The sequence below is a fragment of the Ambystoma mexicanum genome, chromosome 1p (genome assembly GCF_040938575.1).
Source record: "Ambystoma mexicanum isolate Mex_15411 chromosome 1p, UKY_AmexF1_1, whole genome shotgun sequence".
NCBI classification, from domain to species: Eukaryota; Metazoa; Chordata; class Amphibia; order Caudata; family Ambystomatidae; genus Ambystoma; species Ambystoma mexicanum.
Genome location: NC_090921.1, coordinates 947,334,215 through 947,354,718, shown reverse-complemented (window position 1 = coordinate 947,354,718; position 20,504 = coordinate 947,334,215). Strand labels below are relative to the sequence as shown.

At 47.8% G+C, this 20,504-nt stretch overlaps 1 protein-coding gene across 7 annotated transcripts in view; it reads left to right on the top strand.

The window, feature by feature from the left end:
- Positions 1-20,504, top strand: part of NAE1 (NEDD8 activating enzyme E1 subunit 1) — a 976,013-nt gene that overhangs the window by 129,934 nt on the left and 825,575 nt on the right. For 6 of the 7 annotated variants that reach the window (XM_069653211.1, XM_069653219.1, XM_069653249.1 and 3 more), the window contains one exon: positions 647-677. The exons of the other annotated variant lie outside the window; for it this stretch is intronic. In XM_069653211.1, coding sequence (XP_069509312.1) covers positions 647-677 — 31 coding nt within the window. The remainder of the gene's footprint in view (positions 1-646; positions 678-20,504) is intronic. 7 annotated transcript variants of the gene reach the window in all.

Below are 20,504 nucleotides of genomic sequence, written 5' to 3'. Positions count from 1 at the left end.
GTACCTTAGAACCAGCCTGCATCACCTCCCTTGAGTCTAGGCTGGCAGCTCGCCCTACATTAACAATTGAGAGACTTGTCTGGGGTGCTCTGTGCCTCTACCCCAACTGTAAAGCGGGCTGAAATACAGATACCCCTGTCTCCAGTCTTTAAACTCTGTAATGGTGTTTAGTAAGATAACATTTTCCTCTGCTGATTTTAAGTTCTCCCCATACACTCAAACATTTTCCTTGCTCCCCATTACAGTCTTACAATTTTAGAAAACGTTGAGGTAATTTTGAGGGATCCCCAAGATACAGCACCTCTTTGATGTACTTGCCAGCTGTACCATCCATGACATGAGCAAACACCCCCTTACTCATGAGCTAAGCAATCCCTTTTAAGGATCTTCTACTTAAGCTAGGGGATTCAGTATTTGTGAGCCGTACAGCCTAGCAAGTGTTGTTTACGTGATAGAATAACTTGATATTATGATCCACTCTTATTGCGTCTGTGTACGCATCGAGCTTGCTTGCAAAGAAATATTTGCGGAGCGTCATCCATGGGTTTTGAATATCATGAAAATATTAGCTAGAACAGTTAAATCCACCTTTCATGTGTGTGCTCCTGGAAGTTCTAAAACATTATTTCTCTTTTCTCTTTTGTAGTTTCTTTCTTCAAAGAAGCAGCATTGGAAAGGTATAGTAGGTCAATGTGACTTTTATGTTTGTGTTTAGTCAAACAATTGTGACCTACCTTCCTGACCTCCCTCAAGTGAATGTGTTCCATAATAAAGGCCAATTGACCTTTTTGATAAGGGGATGATGACTACTACTCAAAATAATTCTTCTAGCCACAATTCAAGGGGTGGGTAAAGGCTTGCTCTGGATTATCATGGAGCCATTTGGGATTATAAAAGGGTTAACCCACCTTCACGCATGTTATATTATCAACACACTAGGGGAAAAGAAATATATCAATATGAAAGTTACCGATACAGTGCTTTTATAGACTACTCAATGCTTTTGACTGTTAATTGGGCCGTTCTCTAGCAGAAAACATTCAACTGGAGCATACCTAACCAGCTGTTGAATATGTAGGTGGAACTCTGAAACATGTTTGAGAATCAGGTTTTGTTGACATGGGGACTGCTCCAGGATGATCAGAACAAACAGGGGGTGGTGCAGGGCAGTAATCCGGTCTGTATTATGGATCCTTTTTTATTCGGTTCTTACACCCCTGATATTGCAGGTCATTTAGCCCAGTTGCAGGTTTTTCACAGAATATTTAATCCCTGATCAATGTTCATCATTCTCCACTTGTCTTCTTTTCTCAACTGATCCTGAAGTCGCAAAACCACCAATTGACAGAACAGCAAGATGCCAAAGATCAAAAGGGACCATCTGGAAAGAATGATCCAACTCTGTATCTGCCTTAATCCCCCAGCATGGCCTTGAGCCCTTCAGCTGCTGGAAAACTAAAGGAATGAGCCCTGAACAATAAAATGCCAGTTTTCGACTGAGCCATGAGACATATCACCCACCTGGCCAAGATAGGAGAAGAAACAGCCTGAATGATTTACATAATGAAACAAACAACTGATCCTCTGACACGCTGAGGTCAGCCGTGCAAGCCTCGTATGCCCGAAGACATCAGATCACTGGCTAAAGTGAGAACACACTTCCTGATGGGTTTAGAGCACTAACCTCTGCCACACTCCTGAAGGAAGCATTACCAACTTAAGGGATTGTGCTGAAGGGAAAGTTCCCTATTACTGGATAGCACAGAATTAATATCCTACAAGTGAGACCATTTAGGCCTGGGAGGGGAGGCACGAGTGCACCCCTTTCAAGAACCTACAGACCAAAGGCTTCTCGCCCCTCCTCACCCCCGGACCAAGTCATGCCAGGTAGACCTAGCTGAATGATGAGCATTGACAGTACAATAAGAAAAGGTACAACCGAACTCTGCCAAGAAATTAACCACATGTGTTAAATTTGCCCAAACAGGCTCCAGGGACCCCAGGACACCCCAATGTACCCAGGCCATTCATGTAGAATTGCAGGCCCTGTGAGTACTGGTGCCCATGAATGTTATACAAATTCTGAAGTCTCCTTCGAAATGCCCCCTGAGGGATCAGCTATTCCCAAAATATGCCACACCATCTGTTGAAGGGAGCCTTCCAGCACCAATAAATGTGACCCATTGGTTGTCGAGAAGCATGTCACTGTGCGGTGAAATACAAAAGGCACTGCCATTAGACACCTACAGGGCCATCAGATATGAAGCCTAGGATGGCCAAATTTCCATGACCAGTGCCAGCTGTCACAGATGGCCTCACGGGCAGAATAATTGTAAGAGAAATAAGAATCTTTTGTTTGATTTTGATTGTTTGATTTCAGCAATAAGCTTATCAGGGGGATTTGGGGTAGTCGGACTTCAGCGGTTCCTATGGCTATTTCAACCTTCCAGTGGGCCCCTTCTGCCTAAGCCCAGGTGTTTCTTTCCCACACACAAAGTCCCCCATGTTACACAGATGAATGGCAATCCCTACTGTCTGGGACTTTGTGAACTGATGTGGATAACCTAAAGGCAGTGTCCTTCCCTAACCCCCTCTGGGAATTTTCTGAGCAAATCTCCAGCTCTTGTTGTTGGCTGACTTCAGACTCTTCTCAAACTCTCTCCCTCTCCTTGTGTCTCTGCCCTCTCACTAGCTACACTCTGCACCCCCTTTATCTTACTGGTTTACCTCTGCTCCTCCCCTCGTCTCCATCCCCCATCCGTCTCTCTCCACTCCTCCATTCTTCTCTCCTATTTGCACTGTCCCTACTGTGAGAAACCAGAATGTGTCTCACCTGCTAGTCCCAGGGATCTGTCATCTAGGTGACCAGGACACAGCCATCGCTTTTGGATCCAGTTCTGTCATGATGCCTACCTCCAAGGAGCCAGACAGGGCCCGGCACCCTCAGAGGCAGGCAACATGTATACTAGGGAAGTCCCAGCCACCCCAGATAGGGGCTCTTTGGACTCAGTCCTGGCGCCGTTGGCGTCAGGCTCATAAGGGATAACAGTCCTGGCACCATCGGCGCCAGGCTCATACAAGATATGGAAGGAAATGTGTTTGGTGCAAACTTACCTGGCAGACCATGCTGCAATTTCCTTACCTGGCAGATCATTCTACAACTTCCAGATGAAAAAGGAACTACTTAACCACACGGGTGTGGCTGGTGGCAGGATACATACCTTTAGTGGAAGGATACATAGCTGGGACTACTTGAAAGGCTTCGCATTGTTCTGTTCATAGCAGCTGGACGCTCACCGTGCCTGCTCCTGCTCCAGTCCTCGACCACGCCTGCCAGCATCCTGGAAACACCTAAGGATAGAAAAGGGAAGAAGATACAGGTGAAAACAAACCTTACCTGTTAAAGCTGCATTCCGGATTCAGCACGCCAACGTTCCTGCAAAAAGACATCATTTTAAATACTCACTGCGTCGCATACATCTCGGCGCACTTCTCTTACCTGCACATGGCGCCTTCGGCTCAGCGACGCCCATCCGGATCTCCTGCAGCATTCCAGCACCTACGGGGAGACGAAGAGAAGAAAGCAAGGTGAGAAGGGGAAAATAACCAAGAAGCACTTACCCGCCAAGCTAATTCTTCTTACCTTCGGGTCGATGCCATTCCTTGGGCATTTCAGCACCCCGGCCCCTATGGGGAAAAAGCAAACATCACATTAATGAATGCAAGAACCGTAGCAAACGAACTATTTTAAACTTACCTGCTTACAGGTCGGACTCAGCTTCTGCTTCATACCGGCTCCATTTCTTCGGCATTCTCGAACTCCGGCCCCTAAGGAAAAAGAGACAGGAAAAGACAGTAGTGGGCCTACACCAAAACTCACCTGAAATCAGGTTTTCGACGGAAACCGCCCTCAGACGGGAGTCTTCCATTACCTGCAAAAGAGAAGAGGAACAGTTTAGACTCAAGCTTGCCATAAACATTTACGGTACTTACCGGAACAGACAAGCAAACTCGAACTTATTATCCAGTGACGTAACTGGATCCCAACGCGCCCCTGCATCAGAAGCAGGATGGAGAGCTTGCCTTTTCAATCCCTAAGGTGAGTCTCCACAGGGAATTACAGAAGGGTTGCAAGGAGGGTGAGAAGGGGAACGGGAGATCAACACAAAACCCGCAAAGTATTAACCCTTCCTTTTCGCTCACAGAAGGGTATTCATCCGAGCCAGACGAGCCGGATTTGGGAACCCAGCCCACTCCATCTTCAGGGTGCTGAACATCTCCTTCGAAGAGGCCACTGCCGTCCAGACCACGCCCGCGCCTCCGTGGGAACCAGGTGAGCGTTACAGTTCTGTGGGTGGACCAGCGGATGGTGAGACGCGGAATCCCCTTCCCTGTAACACCTTTTCCCCATCCTACCAGGTAGGATACTTAGGAACTCAACCCCACCCTTTCCCGACACAAACTCTCAAAGACAGCTCACTGTGAGAGAAAGCGGATTAACACCCGAACTGTATGCCTCACATGTCCCAACACAGGAGTCAGTCAATTACTGATAATTGCACACACGCCTGACTTCCATCACCTTTCCCCACATGGATAAAAGGTGGAGCACGAAAGCACACTCTGAGCGAGGCAAAACATACGAGGAAGCAGCAGTTCCAAAATGGCAGTTTAATACGATAAGAAAGACGGCAAGACCAGACAGGGTTCCAAGCAGGCAAGTGCCCCTGACCTTTTTGGAGAACAAAACGCTACTTTCACGAGCCTTTGAGAATAAGAAACATAAGACCTGGAATTAAAGCTGAAGAAATGTGCATTGTGTGTCGGTGGTACCCGGGGCTCTCGGATAACCAAGGCGGGGCGTTTGCCGCCATGGTACTGTCCTTGGCTCCTACAACAAAGCAGCGCCAGTAAAATCAGCACAGCTGGTGGGCGAGTCTGGGAGACGTCTGTGTTAGAACCAAGGTTGCAAGCGGCAACATTGTATGAAGGTCTCTGAAGAAAACAGTGTGATAAGCGACGCAAATATAATTGAACATCCAAGGAGTGACTGAACTTTTGAAGCCAAGATAGATAACATATACAGAGTGGTCCGGCACCACATGGGTGCTCATTTGTCATGAGCACTGCTCCCGAGAAGCCAAGTCAAGCCCAGTATCCCCGGAAGCAGGCTCACGACCCTCGTCCCCGGCTCCAGCAAACCCCTATTGGGGCCCTTTGGACCATGTCCTGGCGCCTCTGACACCAGGCTCATAAGGAACCTCAGTCCCGGCGCCAGGGGCGCCGGGCTCATAATTCTTGCAAAGGTGCTTGGGTGGACCTACCTGTAGCAGACCATGCTGCATACTCACCTTTGCAAATGCTGGCAGGATGAAGTCCCCAGCCTTCTGCTGGGAGGAACTATTCCCTGAACTGGGACTACTTTCTTACCTGGGTGGGGCTGGTGCCACTCCTTAGCTCTGGAACACAGGAACTCTTTTACCTGGGCGAGGCTGAGGAAGAAGACACCCAATCACTCCAACACTATTTAAACCACACCCGATTGGGAAAACGTGCTTCGCGTTATTCTGCATCTGCAGCAGGACGCTCACCGAGTCAGCTCCAGCATTCCAGTGACATCTCCAGCTTCAGCTCAGCAACCTGTGGAAGAAAGACACGAGAACTATACTTACCATCCAGGAATCCAGACACCGGCAGAACCTGCAAGCAAAAGAAAAATAAGGTTAGCAAGTTGCAACACGTTCGCAGCCGCGCTCGCTTACCTGATCCAACTGTGCTTTCACGGATTCTTCGCGGCCTTCTCTTCAGCAGCCTAACGGCACCTCTAAAGACAAAGAACATTGTTAAGTAGGAATCGGGTGAAGGCGGCCGCATTTACTTTTCTTACCTGCTTTTGTGCGCGTATTACGATCTCTTCAACCGCAGCAGCCCGGCACCTGAAAACAAGAAAAGACATTATTTAAATGCCATTAAAGACTGCAAGAAAGCCTAACACTTACTTGTTTCCCCACGTGCATCCGCGACTGGGAAAACGCCCGCAACATCTCAAGACCTGAAAACAGAAAACCAGGGACATTATTGAGGTGTCATTGAAATTCCCATACCTACGTACAACCGCACCTGTCGCGCTCTCAGTGACCACGCCCTCAGCATCCAGGCACCTGAAAAAGACAATGCAAAGACTTCATTAAAGGTGCCCATCTCTTCAAGACTATAAACTCTTTATACCTACTGGCATCCGCTTGTGCAGTAACGGCGGCATCACCTTTTGGCATCTCAGCACCTGTGCCACTTCTAAGGCCACAAAAGACTTTGAGGATCTCCAGTGACGTAACTGGAACCCACGCACCCCTGCATAAGTCGCAGGATGGAGAGCCCAGCATTTATACGCCTAAGGTGAGAGCTCACCAGGACATTGGACTTTCGGAGAGTTGGCGATTAGTGAGGAGGAAGTCCAGCCAAACGGTCATTAACCCTTTTTTCTTCCGCCTGCAGAAACCTTACCCTGCAAGCCAGACGGTCAATAAGAGGAAGCCCAGTCCAGAGAGTCATCCGAGCTCTACGCTTCTCAATTGAAGAGACTATAACAGTTCAGCCGGGACCAGCGCCTCCGTGGGAATCATTTGAAGGTCTCTGTTGGGTATCCAACTGAGCGGTGGTAAATGTATGTTGTGAAATTGAAGTGGTCCTGCAACGGGTCAAGCTAAACCCTGTGCACATTCAAGTCTTCAGTAGCTAATACGAACTGCAATTGGTCCGAGCTCGGTAAAAGGAAGGATCTGAACCCGGCTGAGGGGGATCTGGATGAACCGTGAGTCACCCAAGAAAGAATATTCTATGTACATTGGAGAAGGGGGTCTGAGCTCGGAAGAGGGTGATCCAAAGTAACGATTGTGGTATGAAAAGAGATCTTGTGGGGGATCCAGAGTGAATCACCCGAATTAAGTACTTATAAGTGGAAAAGAACTTTGTGTTTTGTTTTTGATACATCGGGCCCTCTGAATTAAGAGACTTTGATAAGTAAACAGACTTGACCACAGAAGGCCCTGATGTTGGTTATGGAACTGTATCCTCGTGCCCAAGAAGCCAGAGTGTGCTATGCTCGAGTGAACCAGCTTGTCCCGTGCTGAACATCCTGACATCATTTTTGTGAACAGATCTTTCTTTTTCATGAACAACTACCCCACACTATTTGTATTTAGTGGTAAGGAAGGATTGGCAATAGTTTTTTTAATTTTTTTAGTGTAGGCCCTTTGAAGTTCAATAAACACGCTTGAACTTTGGTCACTTGAGTCTTTCTACCATGCCTTCCTTGCACCACTCCCTCCCTTATCTCACCTCTCTCCCTCAGCCCCCTGGACTCAACACCCTGGCTTCTGTGTCCTGATCTTTCCACACTTTCTCCTCCTGTCTCCTCCTACCTACCTTTTTCCCCTCTAATCTCCACCCTCGTCACTACCTTTGCTCTCCCACCACCTTAATGTCACAATCGCTCTTTCAGATACTTGAACCATTTTTGTTATCCCCCCTTCACTTATTCTCTAGCCCTCTTCCTGTCCCATCACTTTTCTCTCTACCTCTCTCTCTGGTACCTTTCAAACATTCACAACACCACACTCATTTGGTTCCACTCTCTCACGCAATACCTTAGCTGCACTCTTTCACAATACTGCCACAATTTCCTCAGCCCTGTTCTCCATTGCCTGTTCTCTAACCGACCAATTCCTCTACTGACCTCAGCTGAGCACCTTTCATCCATGTTTATTTTCCTTTTAAAACCTGCCCTGCCCTTCCCTCCCTGCCCCCAATCCCCACCTGGGTTCCATAGGTGCCTCTGTTCACCTAGTCTGTTGACCCAATCTCCTCTTGTTCCTACTCCCAGAAGTTAGAATTGCATTTCACATGTTTTAAAATGGCCCTGTAAGCCCCACACCATTTTGGTCTTAAGCGTTTTGCCCTTTGCGGCAGAGAAATGAAGTTTGCTTTCTGCCATGCCACTTTTCCACACTGCGTGAGGTTGTCTTTACCCCTTCGTGGTAGTTCTATCTAAATGTTGGGCTGGTATCCATTGGCAACGTGTCTGTAATATTTGATGGCAAGAGTGGTTTGTGCTTTGGCTCTGATCTAGGTCTTTGTTGTTGCAGCCTGCGAACGTCCGGTAGGTGTAGTCCTGCATTCGAAACACAAGAAATCTGGCCAGGACCGAGGCTGATGGGATAGTGGTCCCAATACCTTCGCACCTCTGGTAGCCAAGGTTGGCCCCTTCCCAAGGTTCATCCTCTGCATCCACCTCAGCTTGCTGTAATAAGGAGACGGGACAACGGACCGATGGATAAAAACAAGCTTCTTGTATTAAATAGGAAATAAATAGCATACACAGCAAGTATCAGCGTAGAAGCAGGAAAATACTGATGGACAAGTGGCAGACAGTCTGCACTCGGAGCTCTCAAGGGACCTCCCTTAGAGCACAGGTTATATAGCATATGGTAAGCAATAACTAATCTGCTATAGCATTTTCACAATGGGGGTGTTACTTGGCATGACATTGCAGACGTTTGGCAAAAAGTGTCAGCATCTGACATTTGACCTTGTGACGACAAAAATGTACCTGCGGCCCCAGCAAAAGGGGGGAACCTCAGTCTAAAAAGTATGCTGGTAACTGTGTGTTCAGAAATGAGGCAAAAAGAGGTGGAGTGGTCCCCAGTAACTTGAAACTGGGAAACATGAATTCATGCATACTAGAAATCAACCACTGGCAAGATCTGCAATTTGCCATGAGATTTAAAGTGCCTCGTAGATCTGGCCACACCTTGATGCGATCGGCAAGGCAGAACTTCCAGAAACTTTTGGCCAACTCTGCCAGAGACCTGGATGGGGTTCCCCCTAGTTTCTTCCGTGGCATTGTCCATCGGTAACCTGACTGTGCAATAAAAGAAACTTTGTGCAAAGCATCTGATTGCAAAACTACTTGCGAGCATCTCCAACAGTAGATGTGCCAAAGAGACTCCTGAAAGGACGTTAGCCTCAACCCATCCATGAGTAGTAGTGTAGAAGTGAAGATGGTCCCGCCATTCCAGGCATCCATGTGGGAAATCCATTATACAAATTCATAGTTTGCCACTGTGGAAAGAAGGGCCCAACTTTAAAACCCTAACCCTCAATGAAGGGTCTGAATATTTACCCTTTAATGGGTGGTGTGATGAAAGGGCCCAGGACAAATGGCCTGAATCGATGGAAGTGGCTAGGAGACTTGTCAGCCAGACCAGGAGCCCCAGCGTGATCATCAAAAGCCAGAGAATGCTTAACTCTTTTTCTCGTTCTTGGTATCTTCCGCCGTGGAAGATTGAGTGATGCAGTGCTGTAATCTATCAGAAACCCTAGAACTGCAAACTATGTGACAGAACCCGATCTGATTTCTCCCAGTTATTGACAAACCGGTCAGATCAGCAGTGATCTTTTCATGGTTTTGGGTGTGGACCCCCACTTCCTCAGCTGACCTAGACACAGGAATGTTGTCCAGGCTTGTGTCTTTTGGCTTCCCGACATATTTGGCTCCTTCTGTAACAGTGTATGGCAGTTGGAAGTGGGGGACTCAAAGTGGATTGAGTTTAAAAGATGGCAGCCGGCGAGCTTCCCGTTCTGGCTTTGACACTATTTCCGGTGCTGATAATTCAGCAGTTTGGGTGCAGTTCTCAGTATTACCGGTACAAATCTGCTGGTAATACCGCTGGCTAGCGCTGCTGACGCTGGTAATTCTGGCTTGCCGGTATTACTGTTTCTGGCAAGGGGGGGGAGCGCGCCCCTGAGGTCTCATAATTCGCTAGTTATTCCGACATGCCGGAATTACCAGCGTTTTACTGGCAAACTCGTAATGAGCCCCTATATTTCTAAGAGAAACGTATAGACCACAAGCAACTTTAATGCTTAATCTTATTTAGTACATTTTTGGCAGTAGGAAGCATATGGTTGAAATCCTTTTCTGCTTATGTTCGGAAGTCCTCTAAATTGCATTGTGTACAGGCGCATTATAAATGACTTATCATATCATTTGGCTTATTATTGGTGATTTGCCAATATTTCTCAGACACAACTCTTATAGGTATGTAGCCCGGGGCGAACATACAAACCCTAAAGGTGGTTGCAGGGCTCCAGTTAGAAATTTGAGGTAAGAGATATTTACTCCCAATTGTGAGGACTTGAAAGAAAAAATACTATCATGGAGTAAAATCATGGTTCTCAAGCCTGGATGGTGCATTTTCAGGCAGGTAAAATGCATGTTAATTTTAAAAACAACCTTTATTTCTTGTAATCCAAGGGTTCTGTGTAGCTAGCAATTCATGCAAATGTATTTTAAAATGGTTGTTACAAGAGCTGGATCACAATTGCCTCAATGGAAGCCTTTTTCTCTGAGTTTCCAGTTATCTGATAATCCAATAGCTAGTAGGGATGTAACGGTATAATGGTATACCGTTAAAGATACCGTGAACCACTTAATTGAACAATAATAACCGTCCCATTGTTTATACCGTTATACCGTTCATACCGTTAAGTGTGCTTTTCAATCTGATTTGGAAAGGCTGCAGTAAGCAAGTGCTGCACAGTCTTGGTCTTGCACTTTTGGATGTGCTGTCTGCCAAGTAGTTTCAGGTGGAGCAGTTTTTAATGCCATTCCATAAACCACACGTGCCCGACACAAAATCAATATGTTACCAATAGGAAGAATAGATACAGTGCCAAGAAGGAAAAGTGTTTACTTTGGGGTGGCGGCTTTGGGGTTTATATATTTATAATGGATAATGTTCTCTAAACATGTGGCAATGGGGGATTTCCCTGGTTCTATCATTAAATTTACATATAATAAGTCGCACTGCGAAATTCACTCATCTGTCGGTATTATTCCCTGCTGCCATACCAAAGGGTAACATGTCCATGATTACTGAACGAGAGAGAGAGAGAGAGAGAGAGAGAGAGAGAGAGAGAGAGAGAGAGAGAGAGAGAGAGAGAGAGAGAGAGAGAGAGAGAGAGAGAGAGAGAGAGAGAGAGAGAGAGAGAGAGAGAGAGAGAGAGAGAGAGAGAGAGAGAGAGAGAGAGAGAGAGAGAGAGAGAGAAAAAAACAAAAACACACACACACACACACACAACAACAACACACAAGCGTATACTACAATCAGCCTCCATTGATCTGTGGCATGCAGGTTATCAAGATGGCAACATGTTTCTTCACCAGTAGCCAGTGGGGGAGCAAAAAGCCTAAATGACCACTTAAGAAAAGCTATTCAGTTTGCTTTGCCAGTTGCAGCAGGGCCCCCTCCCCCTCTCCACACGTGTGTTTGTGTTTGGTGGAAGCAAGGCATTTCAGTGGAAAGTATGTTGAAAAGCCCAATTCTGGCCCTGGGTGCCTGGTTTTGTTTGTGATGATAAATCTGCCAATTTATGACCTTTTAGAAAATATTTGTTAAGATTAGTTAACTCCACCTGCTATACCGCGATAACCATGATATACTGTCATTTGGCAGGAAGGTTATCGTACCGTCATAAAACTAATACCGTAACACCACTAATAGCTAGGCAACTGTGCTTTGTTGCCATTTTGTGATTTGGTGAATACCATAATAACAATTTAGTGTCATTTCCTGACTTGAACACTGGCCAGGAGTTCACAATGGGGTTGTGTGTTTGCCTGATGGGGATGCCTTCCTGGGATTCCCATTGAATCCTTTTTGCATGGGTTTCCCTGAAAAGATGGTCGCAAGCGTTTCTGTGGCAACCACGACGGATTGGCTGACGAGCACATTTTTCAATGGTTCATGATGTTGGATTTGGGGGATATGGTCACTCTGTACCCCCCGGTCTGATCATAAATGCTGATACTCTGCACCAGTACTTTGTCCAGGTGTTTGAACCTAAAGCATCCAGAGAGGCGACTGACCAGAAGATGATGGCAGAAGTTCTCCATCACCATCTTTTAGACACCAAGAAAAAAAACGTGAATCTCTGCCTCTGTCAGATGGAACATTGTATGGTGCTCCCGTACCTTGATCAGGCAAGCTACCAACTGAATATGTTCTCCTCTAACTTCCAGGGACTATGAGCATGGAATCCCTCTGGTGTCCTGGTGTGGCTATTGTCTCTCTTGAGCCTTTTTTGTATGATGACTGAATAGTGTTGTGAAGCCCTGGCACCATCCAACAGTGGTATACCCTGCTACATTTTGTTACAACACAGACTTGTGCCCCCTGGCTAGGGTCAGTATAGCTTTTTCATCAATCTGAAAATGCTGAGCTGCTGTTTCTTTGCCTGTTCCATCAGGGGATCCCCTGGGTACTGTTCCACTTGGGTCACGGTCTACATTTGCAGGCCACTGGACCTTTTGAGCAACTCCATCAAGGACCCATTTCTGCAGGCTCATGATTGGTGTGGAGTCCTCTGTGGATCTTCTCAGAAACCCCGTCAGAGGCCTTTCTTTACTGGTAGTTCCTCTCCAGTGGTTCTGGAGGGCTCGCATGCTGTCGCTGCCCTATCCAGTGGTCAATCGCAATCTCTCGAATTGGTGTTCAAGGCTACCTTCTGCAGCCTCTAACCATGCTCTTCTGGGCAGTCTTGTTCTTATGGTTTCTCATCTTGGGGGTCGCAGTAGTCACCTCAGATACTTAGTTGTGTTGATCCATGGTTGCAAGTCACCTGTTTGACGTGACATCCCCTGTGGATCTTCTTCTCAGAAGCCCCGTCAGAGGCCTTTCATTACTGGTAGTTCCTCTCCAGTGGTGCTACAGGGCTCGCATGCTGTCCCCGCCCCATCCAGTGGGCAATTGCAATCTCTCCGATTGGTATTCAAGGCTACCTTCTGCATCCTCTATAACCACAGAAATTGCCAGCTCACTCACCGACTTCCACAAACCCACCCACGACAAGGGAAGAATTCTTGACTGGTTGGCCGACCTTAACTGCTCCATCAACTCTGTAGCTAACTCACCTTGCGCCTGGTCTGACCACCACACTATTACATTCAGCATTATCCAATTACCAACGTTCCAACCTTGACATTGCACCACCTATCTGCACCAGAAACAAACGAGACATAACTAAAGGGAATCTCCTCCCCCGCATCATACCCACCCTGAACAAGGTACTATCATCGTGCTCAGACCCCACAGTCTTAGTTGATACTTACAATAAGACCATTCTCAAAGCAATGGATGTCATTGCCCCCATTAAATTTAGGAAAGCTAAACCATGCGCACACCTCAACTCATGGCTCACTCCACACTTGAAGATATTACAAAAAGAAAAAAAGAACAAGTGAAACTCGCCTCCCCCACCAACAAGGATAGCCTCATCATAGCCACTCAACTATAAAGAAGCTATCTCTCTTCCAAAAAAGACAACGCAAAACACGCGTATCCTGCAAGCTGAATCCAATGCCAAAGAGCTCTTCAAGATTCTCGAACTTGAAACTCCCAACACACCTCCCGACACTTGCAGTAAAAACAGCACATGGTGCTCAGACATTCAATGTGCGCTCCTTGGCAAAATCACTACACTACAGTCTAAAATCCATGGCAAAAAGTTATCTCCAATCTAACCTCCAACTTAACCCCCAACCCACCAATACTAACCATACCGTACACTCCTTTAAATCATTTAGCTTTTTATCACTAACGGTCACCGAGGTTGGAAATATCATCAGTAAACTCAAACCGACTAACTGCCAGGGCGACACCTGCCCAGCTTCTATCATAAGAGTCCGCCCACGAATTAGCACCCTTCATCACAGCTCTTACAAACACATCCTTCAGCACGGGCATTGTACCTGATAACCTCAAGAATGCATGGGTTATCCCACTCCTGAAAAAACCAACATTACACCCTAACACACCCACCAATTATTGACCCATCACAACCGTGCCTTTCCTCCTGAAAATCCTTGACCGTGCAGCATACCTACAGATACAGGACTACCTGGAGTGTAACAATCTCCTTGGCCTCAGGCAGTCTGGCTTCAGTCCCAAGGACGGAACCGAAACTGGCCTCAAAATACAAATTGAGAATCTTAAAGATAAAGGCAAGATTGCCCTCCTCCTCCTACTACACCTATCCGCCGCATTCGATTTAGTGAACCGCCAAATCTTGTGCCAACATATCAAAGCGTCTGCACACTTCTCAAATGAGGCCACTACCTGGATCAAGTCATTTCTGGCAAATACATCCATGAGGGTCTTCTCCGCCACTGCTTCTGCTGAACCATCACCTGTATCATGTGGGGTTCCCCAAGGATCCTGTGTGTCACCCACGCTATACAATGTGTTCACAAAACCCCTATTTGATCTACTTAACTATCTGGGTGTCACATACACAAATTATGCGGACGACACCCAGATACTCATCCCTATCACGGGTGATCACATTGTGGATTCCGAAGGCTTAAACGATGTTTATCAAGTCATCCAGGCCTGGATGGCTCAACATGTGCTCTGTCTTAACGACGATAAGACAGAGCTCCTCATCCTAGGTTCACCCAACCGACTTGGCCGACTAAACCATAACTTGAAATCTTTCATCATTGATGGCAATGCTATTAAGGTCTCCAATGACACCCAAACGCTAGGCATATACCTTGACTCTACCCTATCTCTCTCAAGGCAAACCAACGCTGTGATCTCTGCATCTGCCTATACGTGCAAACTAATCACAGCGTGTCGCCCTTTCCTCACCACAGCAAACTGCATTATCCTAGCCAGAACTGTAATGCTCTCTACCTAGGGACCAGTCAACGCAACCTCTGCAAACTCCAGGTTACCCAAAATAATGGCATTAGGGCTGCACTGAACATCCCCAGAAATCAACACATCTCGGACACTCAGCGCAATCTGCGTTGGTTCTCTGTAGCACAAAGAATTTCTCTCAAATCTCTTTCCCTCACACACAAGTGCCTGGCTGACAAGGCACCACAATACTTGGCCAGCCGGTTCTCTCCTCATACGTCTAGTTGCCCACAGAGAGCAGCTCAAGTCCACAGCTTATCCATACCCAGATTCAAATTACAGAAATCTAGGGGTGCCAGCTTCCCTGTCCGTGCTTCCAAACTCTGGAACTCTCTGCCCTCCACACTTAGAGCAGAACCCTCCTTCCAGGCCTTCAAGAGCAAAGCCAAACTGTCTCATTGCCCAAGATTCACGTGACCAGTCGCATCAACCTTAACTCTACTCTGGTCTACCTGCACCCACTGTCTCCTGAGTCCCCCTGCAACATAAATCTGCAAACTTTTTTCAATTTACCTGACCTGCTAGTAAACTTCATTTGTAACTGGACTCCATACTGTCCATGAAAGCTATTCGCCGAGAGACTATGATTTGTACTAAACCTCACTGCTAATTATGCTCTGTAAATTATTTCTGTAATTACCTGCTTATGTACATGTACCCTTGTAAATGCTATTGATTGTAACTGTTATTGCACAATGTCTATGCAACCTAAGTTCTGATGCTTGTTAATCTGCTTAGAATCACATGCTTTGCATATGGTCCGACATCCAGTGTTAACCGCAGAGTATTACATCTTGTCTTTTGGGAACCGAAAGGGCACGTCGGCATAGACGTGTCTGTAACACTATCCCTATCGTGACGTGTAGTGTACCCAAAATCCCTCACGCGCCGAGGTCCCTCAGATTGTTTTTTTCCGCCCAGATAACTGGTCGCCCTATAGCGGAGCTCTTACAAGAGACATTGTTTATCTTTACCGACTTGTCGGTTATTCCCCGTTAAGTCACTTCATTCACAAGAACATCTTCGACGAAGACTGTGGGGGATTCGTCTACGGCTGTGGATTTCGGCGCCTAAAATCCGGCGGCCGGATTTTCCACGTGGTCGGGCCCTCTGGCCGACCTATACAGTAGGGAGAGTGGGGTCGGGGTGGCCATATTGTCAGTATGTCTTTCCTCCTTTCCCCTCTTTACCCTTTTGGTCTGGTCATCGTTGCCTTTAGCTATGGAAAGGACTCCTTTTAGATTCTGCCCTAAGTGTAGGGTCAGATATCTTTGGAAGGACGAACCGAGGACGTGTAACACCTGTCTCCCCCTAGAGCACGACGAAAAGCTCTGTGCGGCCTGCAAACTCCTTCGGCCTAAGACCCTTAAGGGGTGCCGTGTAAAGCGGTGGCCTGCGTACGGTATGTCGTGGGTGGAACTCCCTTCCCCCACCGCCACACCCGCTGAGAGTGACTGGGGTACCTCGGATGACCAAACATCCGTTGCGGATGTTATAGACCTCGAGGCGGACACTTCTAGGTCTGCCACGCCCGTCCCCGACCCTTTAAGGCCTGACTCTGGTCTCACTACAGGGACAACAACCGGCGACAGGGGCGAACAAACGCATCACACTAAGCAAACAACCCCTACACCATCTTCGACGTCTTCGTCGAAAAAGGTGAAAGTGCCAACAGTGCCGCCGAAAATTTAGACGGTTTCCTCGGATCGCTCAGATCCAAAGCCTTCCCCGCATCCGCAGCAGCGCCTTGCGTCTGGGCAACAAAAATTAAGTAAGGGCGCTACTCCAAAAACTCCAAACGTCGAAGCGCGGAAATGCGACGCTGCGACGGTCCCGAAGGGCGCGGTAGGCCCAAAAACTACGGCTAGGCCTCTACCCGAAAAACCAACCGCGAGGCCATCTAGCGCCGCGGAAGGTAATACACCAACCGGTAGACCATCGGAGCAACTGTCTCACGCCGATTCAGTGATTATCGAAGGCAGCATCGAAAGAATTACGGCGGCGGTGGGTCTTACCCCGGTTCCGCCTAAAGTTATGGGACAAGCCGCGGAAAAAAACCTCAGATGCGGTTTGGGATCCCGATTCAAACGATGCGTACGAAGATACTCAAGAGCCTCTTTCCGACAACCTAAGAGACTCTTTTCGACGCTGTAGGGCGGAAAACGTCACTTTTCCACCCGTAGGCCCGCCTGGGTCCACTAAATGGACTAGGGAGAAGTTTGAAGGGTGTATGGTTCGGCTGGAGAAGATTATCAGTTTTTCTGATCTTCCTTCCCCAAAAAGGTCTCGGGTAGACCGTAACATCCAATTTCCTTCTCATTTTCAAGAAGATCAGTCTTCTGCCCCCGCCCAGCAGTAAGACATTGTCCACATGGACACATATAGAAACATTTATAATGAAGAGGAAGAAGCTTCATTTCTACAAAGTTATGAGGAGGAGCAGCAGGATACTACGGACAACTGGGAGAAAACCCAGCAGGAAGGACAAGACCCATGGACACAGCAAGATCAGGACACTGATGTTTTCTGCCTGGATTCTCCTCCGTCCACTCCAGCTCGCCAGGCCTCACCTGTAGATGACTAAATGGCATTCAACTCTATGTTGAAAAAAGCAGCTGTAAACTTTCAAATCTCCACTCAAGAGGCTGTGCCTGAGCAAGATTTTGTAGAGGATATCCTTAAGGAGAATCCTCCATCTATTCAGGCCATCCCCCTCCTTAATTCTATTAAGAGAAGGTTGGCCCCCTCATTGGTATCACCAGCTCAAACTGGGCAGTGAACCCAAGAGTGTAAAAGTTATTTCGCCCCTCCCCTTCCGACCCTCTATACATTAGAGAGCACTCTGTCGCAGATTCATTGGTAGTGACTACCACTCAAAAAACGGCAGGGGTAACCCTTGCCATGGGGGAATCGCCGCCGCACAAGGAATCCAAAAGACTGTATGCTCGAGGCAAACGAGTCACTTCGGCTGCCGCATATACTACGCAGATTGCTAATAATACCACACTATTGGCAAGCTATGCTGACGCTCAGTGGAACTTGCTCAAGCTAAATCCAAGCTTCTCTCCATTGTAATGGAGGGAAGACAAGTTAACCAGCATGTGATCAAAAACACCCTGGACACTGCGGAAACAGCAGGCAGGTCTCTGGCCCAAGTGACCATACTTAAAAGACACGCTTGGCTACGTACCTCAGGTTTCAAACCGGAAACACAAGCCTCCCTCATCAATAAGCCCATTGAGCAGTCTATCCTCTTCGGGTAAGCGTTGGATGAGGCTTTGGAAACAGCCAAGAAGGAGCATGAGACTCTGAAGTCTCTGCAACAGATCACACAGAAACCTTCCCCCCAGAGGGGTAATAACTCTCAGCGGTCCTTTCGAGGGCAATCCCATGTTGGTCAAAACAACTACGGCACGGGGAACTTCAAGACCGGACAAACTTCTGGAAGCCCTGCATACTACCCTTCAAGGGGTCAGAAACACGGCAAAGGCAGAGGTAGAGGCCCCAATCCCAGAGGAGCCCACAGCCTCTGGTCAGAAATGACCACCAAATCCAGGTCTGTTCACATGTCACCCCAGTCTGGGGGCGATTAACATCTTTCCTCATGGCATGGGAGGGGATAACTTCAGACCAGTGGGTCATGTAGACGGTTGCCCACGGGTGCTGCGTGGAATTCGCCCGACCTCCACAATTCAGACCGCTGCGCTCACAGCCCCTTTCACCGGACCATCTGGAGATCCTGAATCAAGAGGTGGAAGCACTGCTGGGAAAGGACGCCATAGAAGCCGTCCCTATTCTTCAGGTAAACGAGGGTATTTATTCAGTTTACTTCCTTGTACCCAAAAAGGATCTCACCATGCGCCCTGTTCTAGACCTGCGCCCAGCGAACAAGTTTATAGAACCCCAGAAGTTTCACATGGTACTGCTGAAACAAGGGGACTACATGGCAACATTGGACATGAAAGATGCATACTTTCATATTTCAATGTTGCCAGCGCACAGGCAATATCTAAGGTTCATGGTCGAGGACAGGCATTACCAGTTCAAGGTACTCCCCTTCGGCATAGCCTCAGCGCCAAGGGTGTTTACCAAAGTCCTACCAGTGGCTGCAGCCCACCTGCGCAGACTGTCGGTCCCTGTTTACCCTTACCTCGACGACTGGCTCATCACAGGGGACTCATTCGACGCATGTTTTTTGAATTCCCAAAAAACAGTAGATCTCCTCTTCAGTCTGGGTTTCTCAATCAACGAAAAGAAATCCAGTCTAGTCCCCAGTCAAACAAAACAATTTATGGGAGCTCTAATTCAGACGAAGGATGGTCTCGTCTTCCCCTCCCACGAGAGGGTTCAGAACATGCTTTTTCAGATCTCTCAATATGTAGCCAGTCGAGGTGACAGTGCGCAAATCCATGCGCTCGCTAGAAATGATGGCGTCATACATATACTTGGTTCCCCACGCGTGGCTGAGCATGCATCCCATGCAAGAGTGGCTCAACAGCCAGTGGTGTCAGGCCAGCGGAAAATGGGAAGATCTGGTAGTTGTCTTGCCAGCCCTTGTTCTCTCTCTGCAGTGGTGGTCAAGAGAAAACCTCTTGAAGGGGAAGACCTTCACCACCCCTACAGTGGAAGCCACTCTCACTACAGACGCATCTCTCACAGGGTGGGGGGCTCACCTGCTTCAGCAGACAGCGCACAGAGTTTGGTCCCCTCAAGTAGCGTCCAGCCATATCAACTTACTGGAGCTACTAGCGGTGCTCAAGGCTTTGAAAGCCTTTCAGGTGCAACTACAAGGGAAGACGGTGCTGATTCATTACCTGAACAAACATGTGGGCACTCACTCTCCAGGGCTATCCAAGCTGTCCCAAAACATTTCGATATGGGCTCTCAAACACAAGATGTTTCTGTTGTTCCAGCATGTTCCAGGGGAACTCAATCTTCTGGCAGACGTGCTCAGCAGAGATTTCCCTCTGCCCGAAGAATACGAATGGCGGCTACACGAAGACATTGTGTCCAAGGTCTCCTCAGAATGGGGTTTCCCCAAAATTGACCTGTCGCTACTCAGGAGAACGCACAATGCCAAGACTACACCTCCAGGTACCCCCAGAACCGATCTAAGGGGAACGGTCTCTGGATAACATGGTCAGGGAAATTTGTCTGCGCTTTTCCTCCGACTCCCCTTCTCAACAAGATAGTGCACAAAATGCACCAGGAACCAGTTACCATGATACTGGTGGCCCCCATGTGGATCCGCCAACCCTGGTTCGCTCACCTGATGGAAATGTCCCTCTCCCCACCAGTGAAACTATCCTGCCCGTACAACATGTTGTCTCAGGACAGGGGGGGGAGACCCTACACCCATGCCCACAAACTCTGAATTTAGCAGCTTGGCTCCTGAGGTCATGAGTTTGGACACCTGCAACTCCCTCAGAGGTGCATGGACATACTCAGGGAAGCTAGGAAACCGAATACATGTTATTGCAATGCCAGCAAATGGAAACGTTTCGTCATGTGGTGCAATTCCAAGGGCGTCAATCCCATCGATTGTTCACCCACGCACATTGTGCTGTACCTAACCCATCTGTTGGACACCGGGTTAGTCTTCAATTCCTTAAAGGTTCATCTGGTTGCTCTGTCAGCCTACACCACATCACAACAAAAAGTGTTGTGGTGGAAAATACCGGTGATTAAAGCCTTTATGGAACGGGTTAAGAGGATTTATCCTCCCGTTTCTCACCCAGCCCC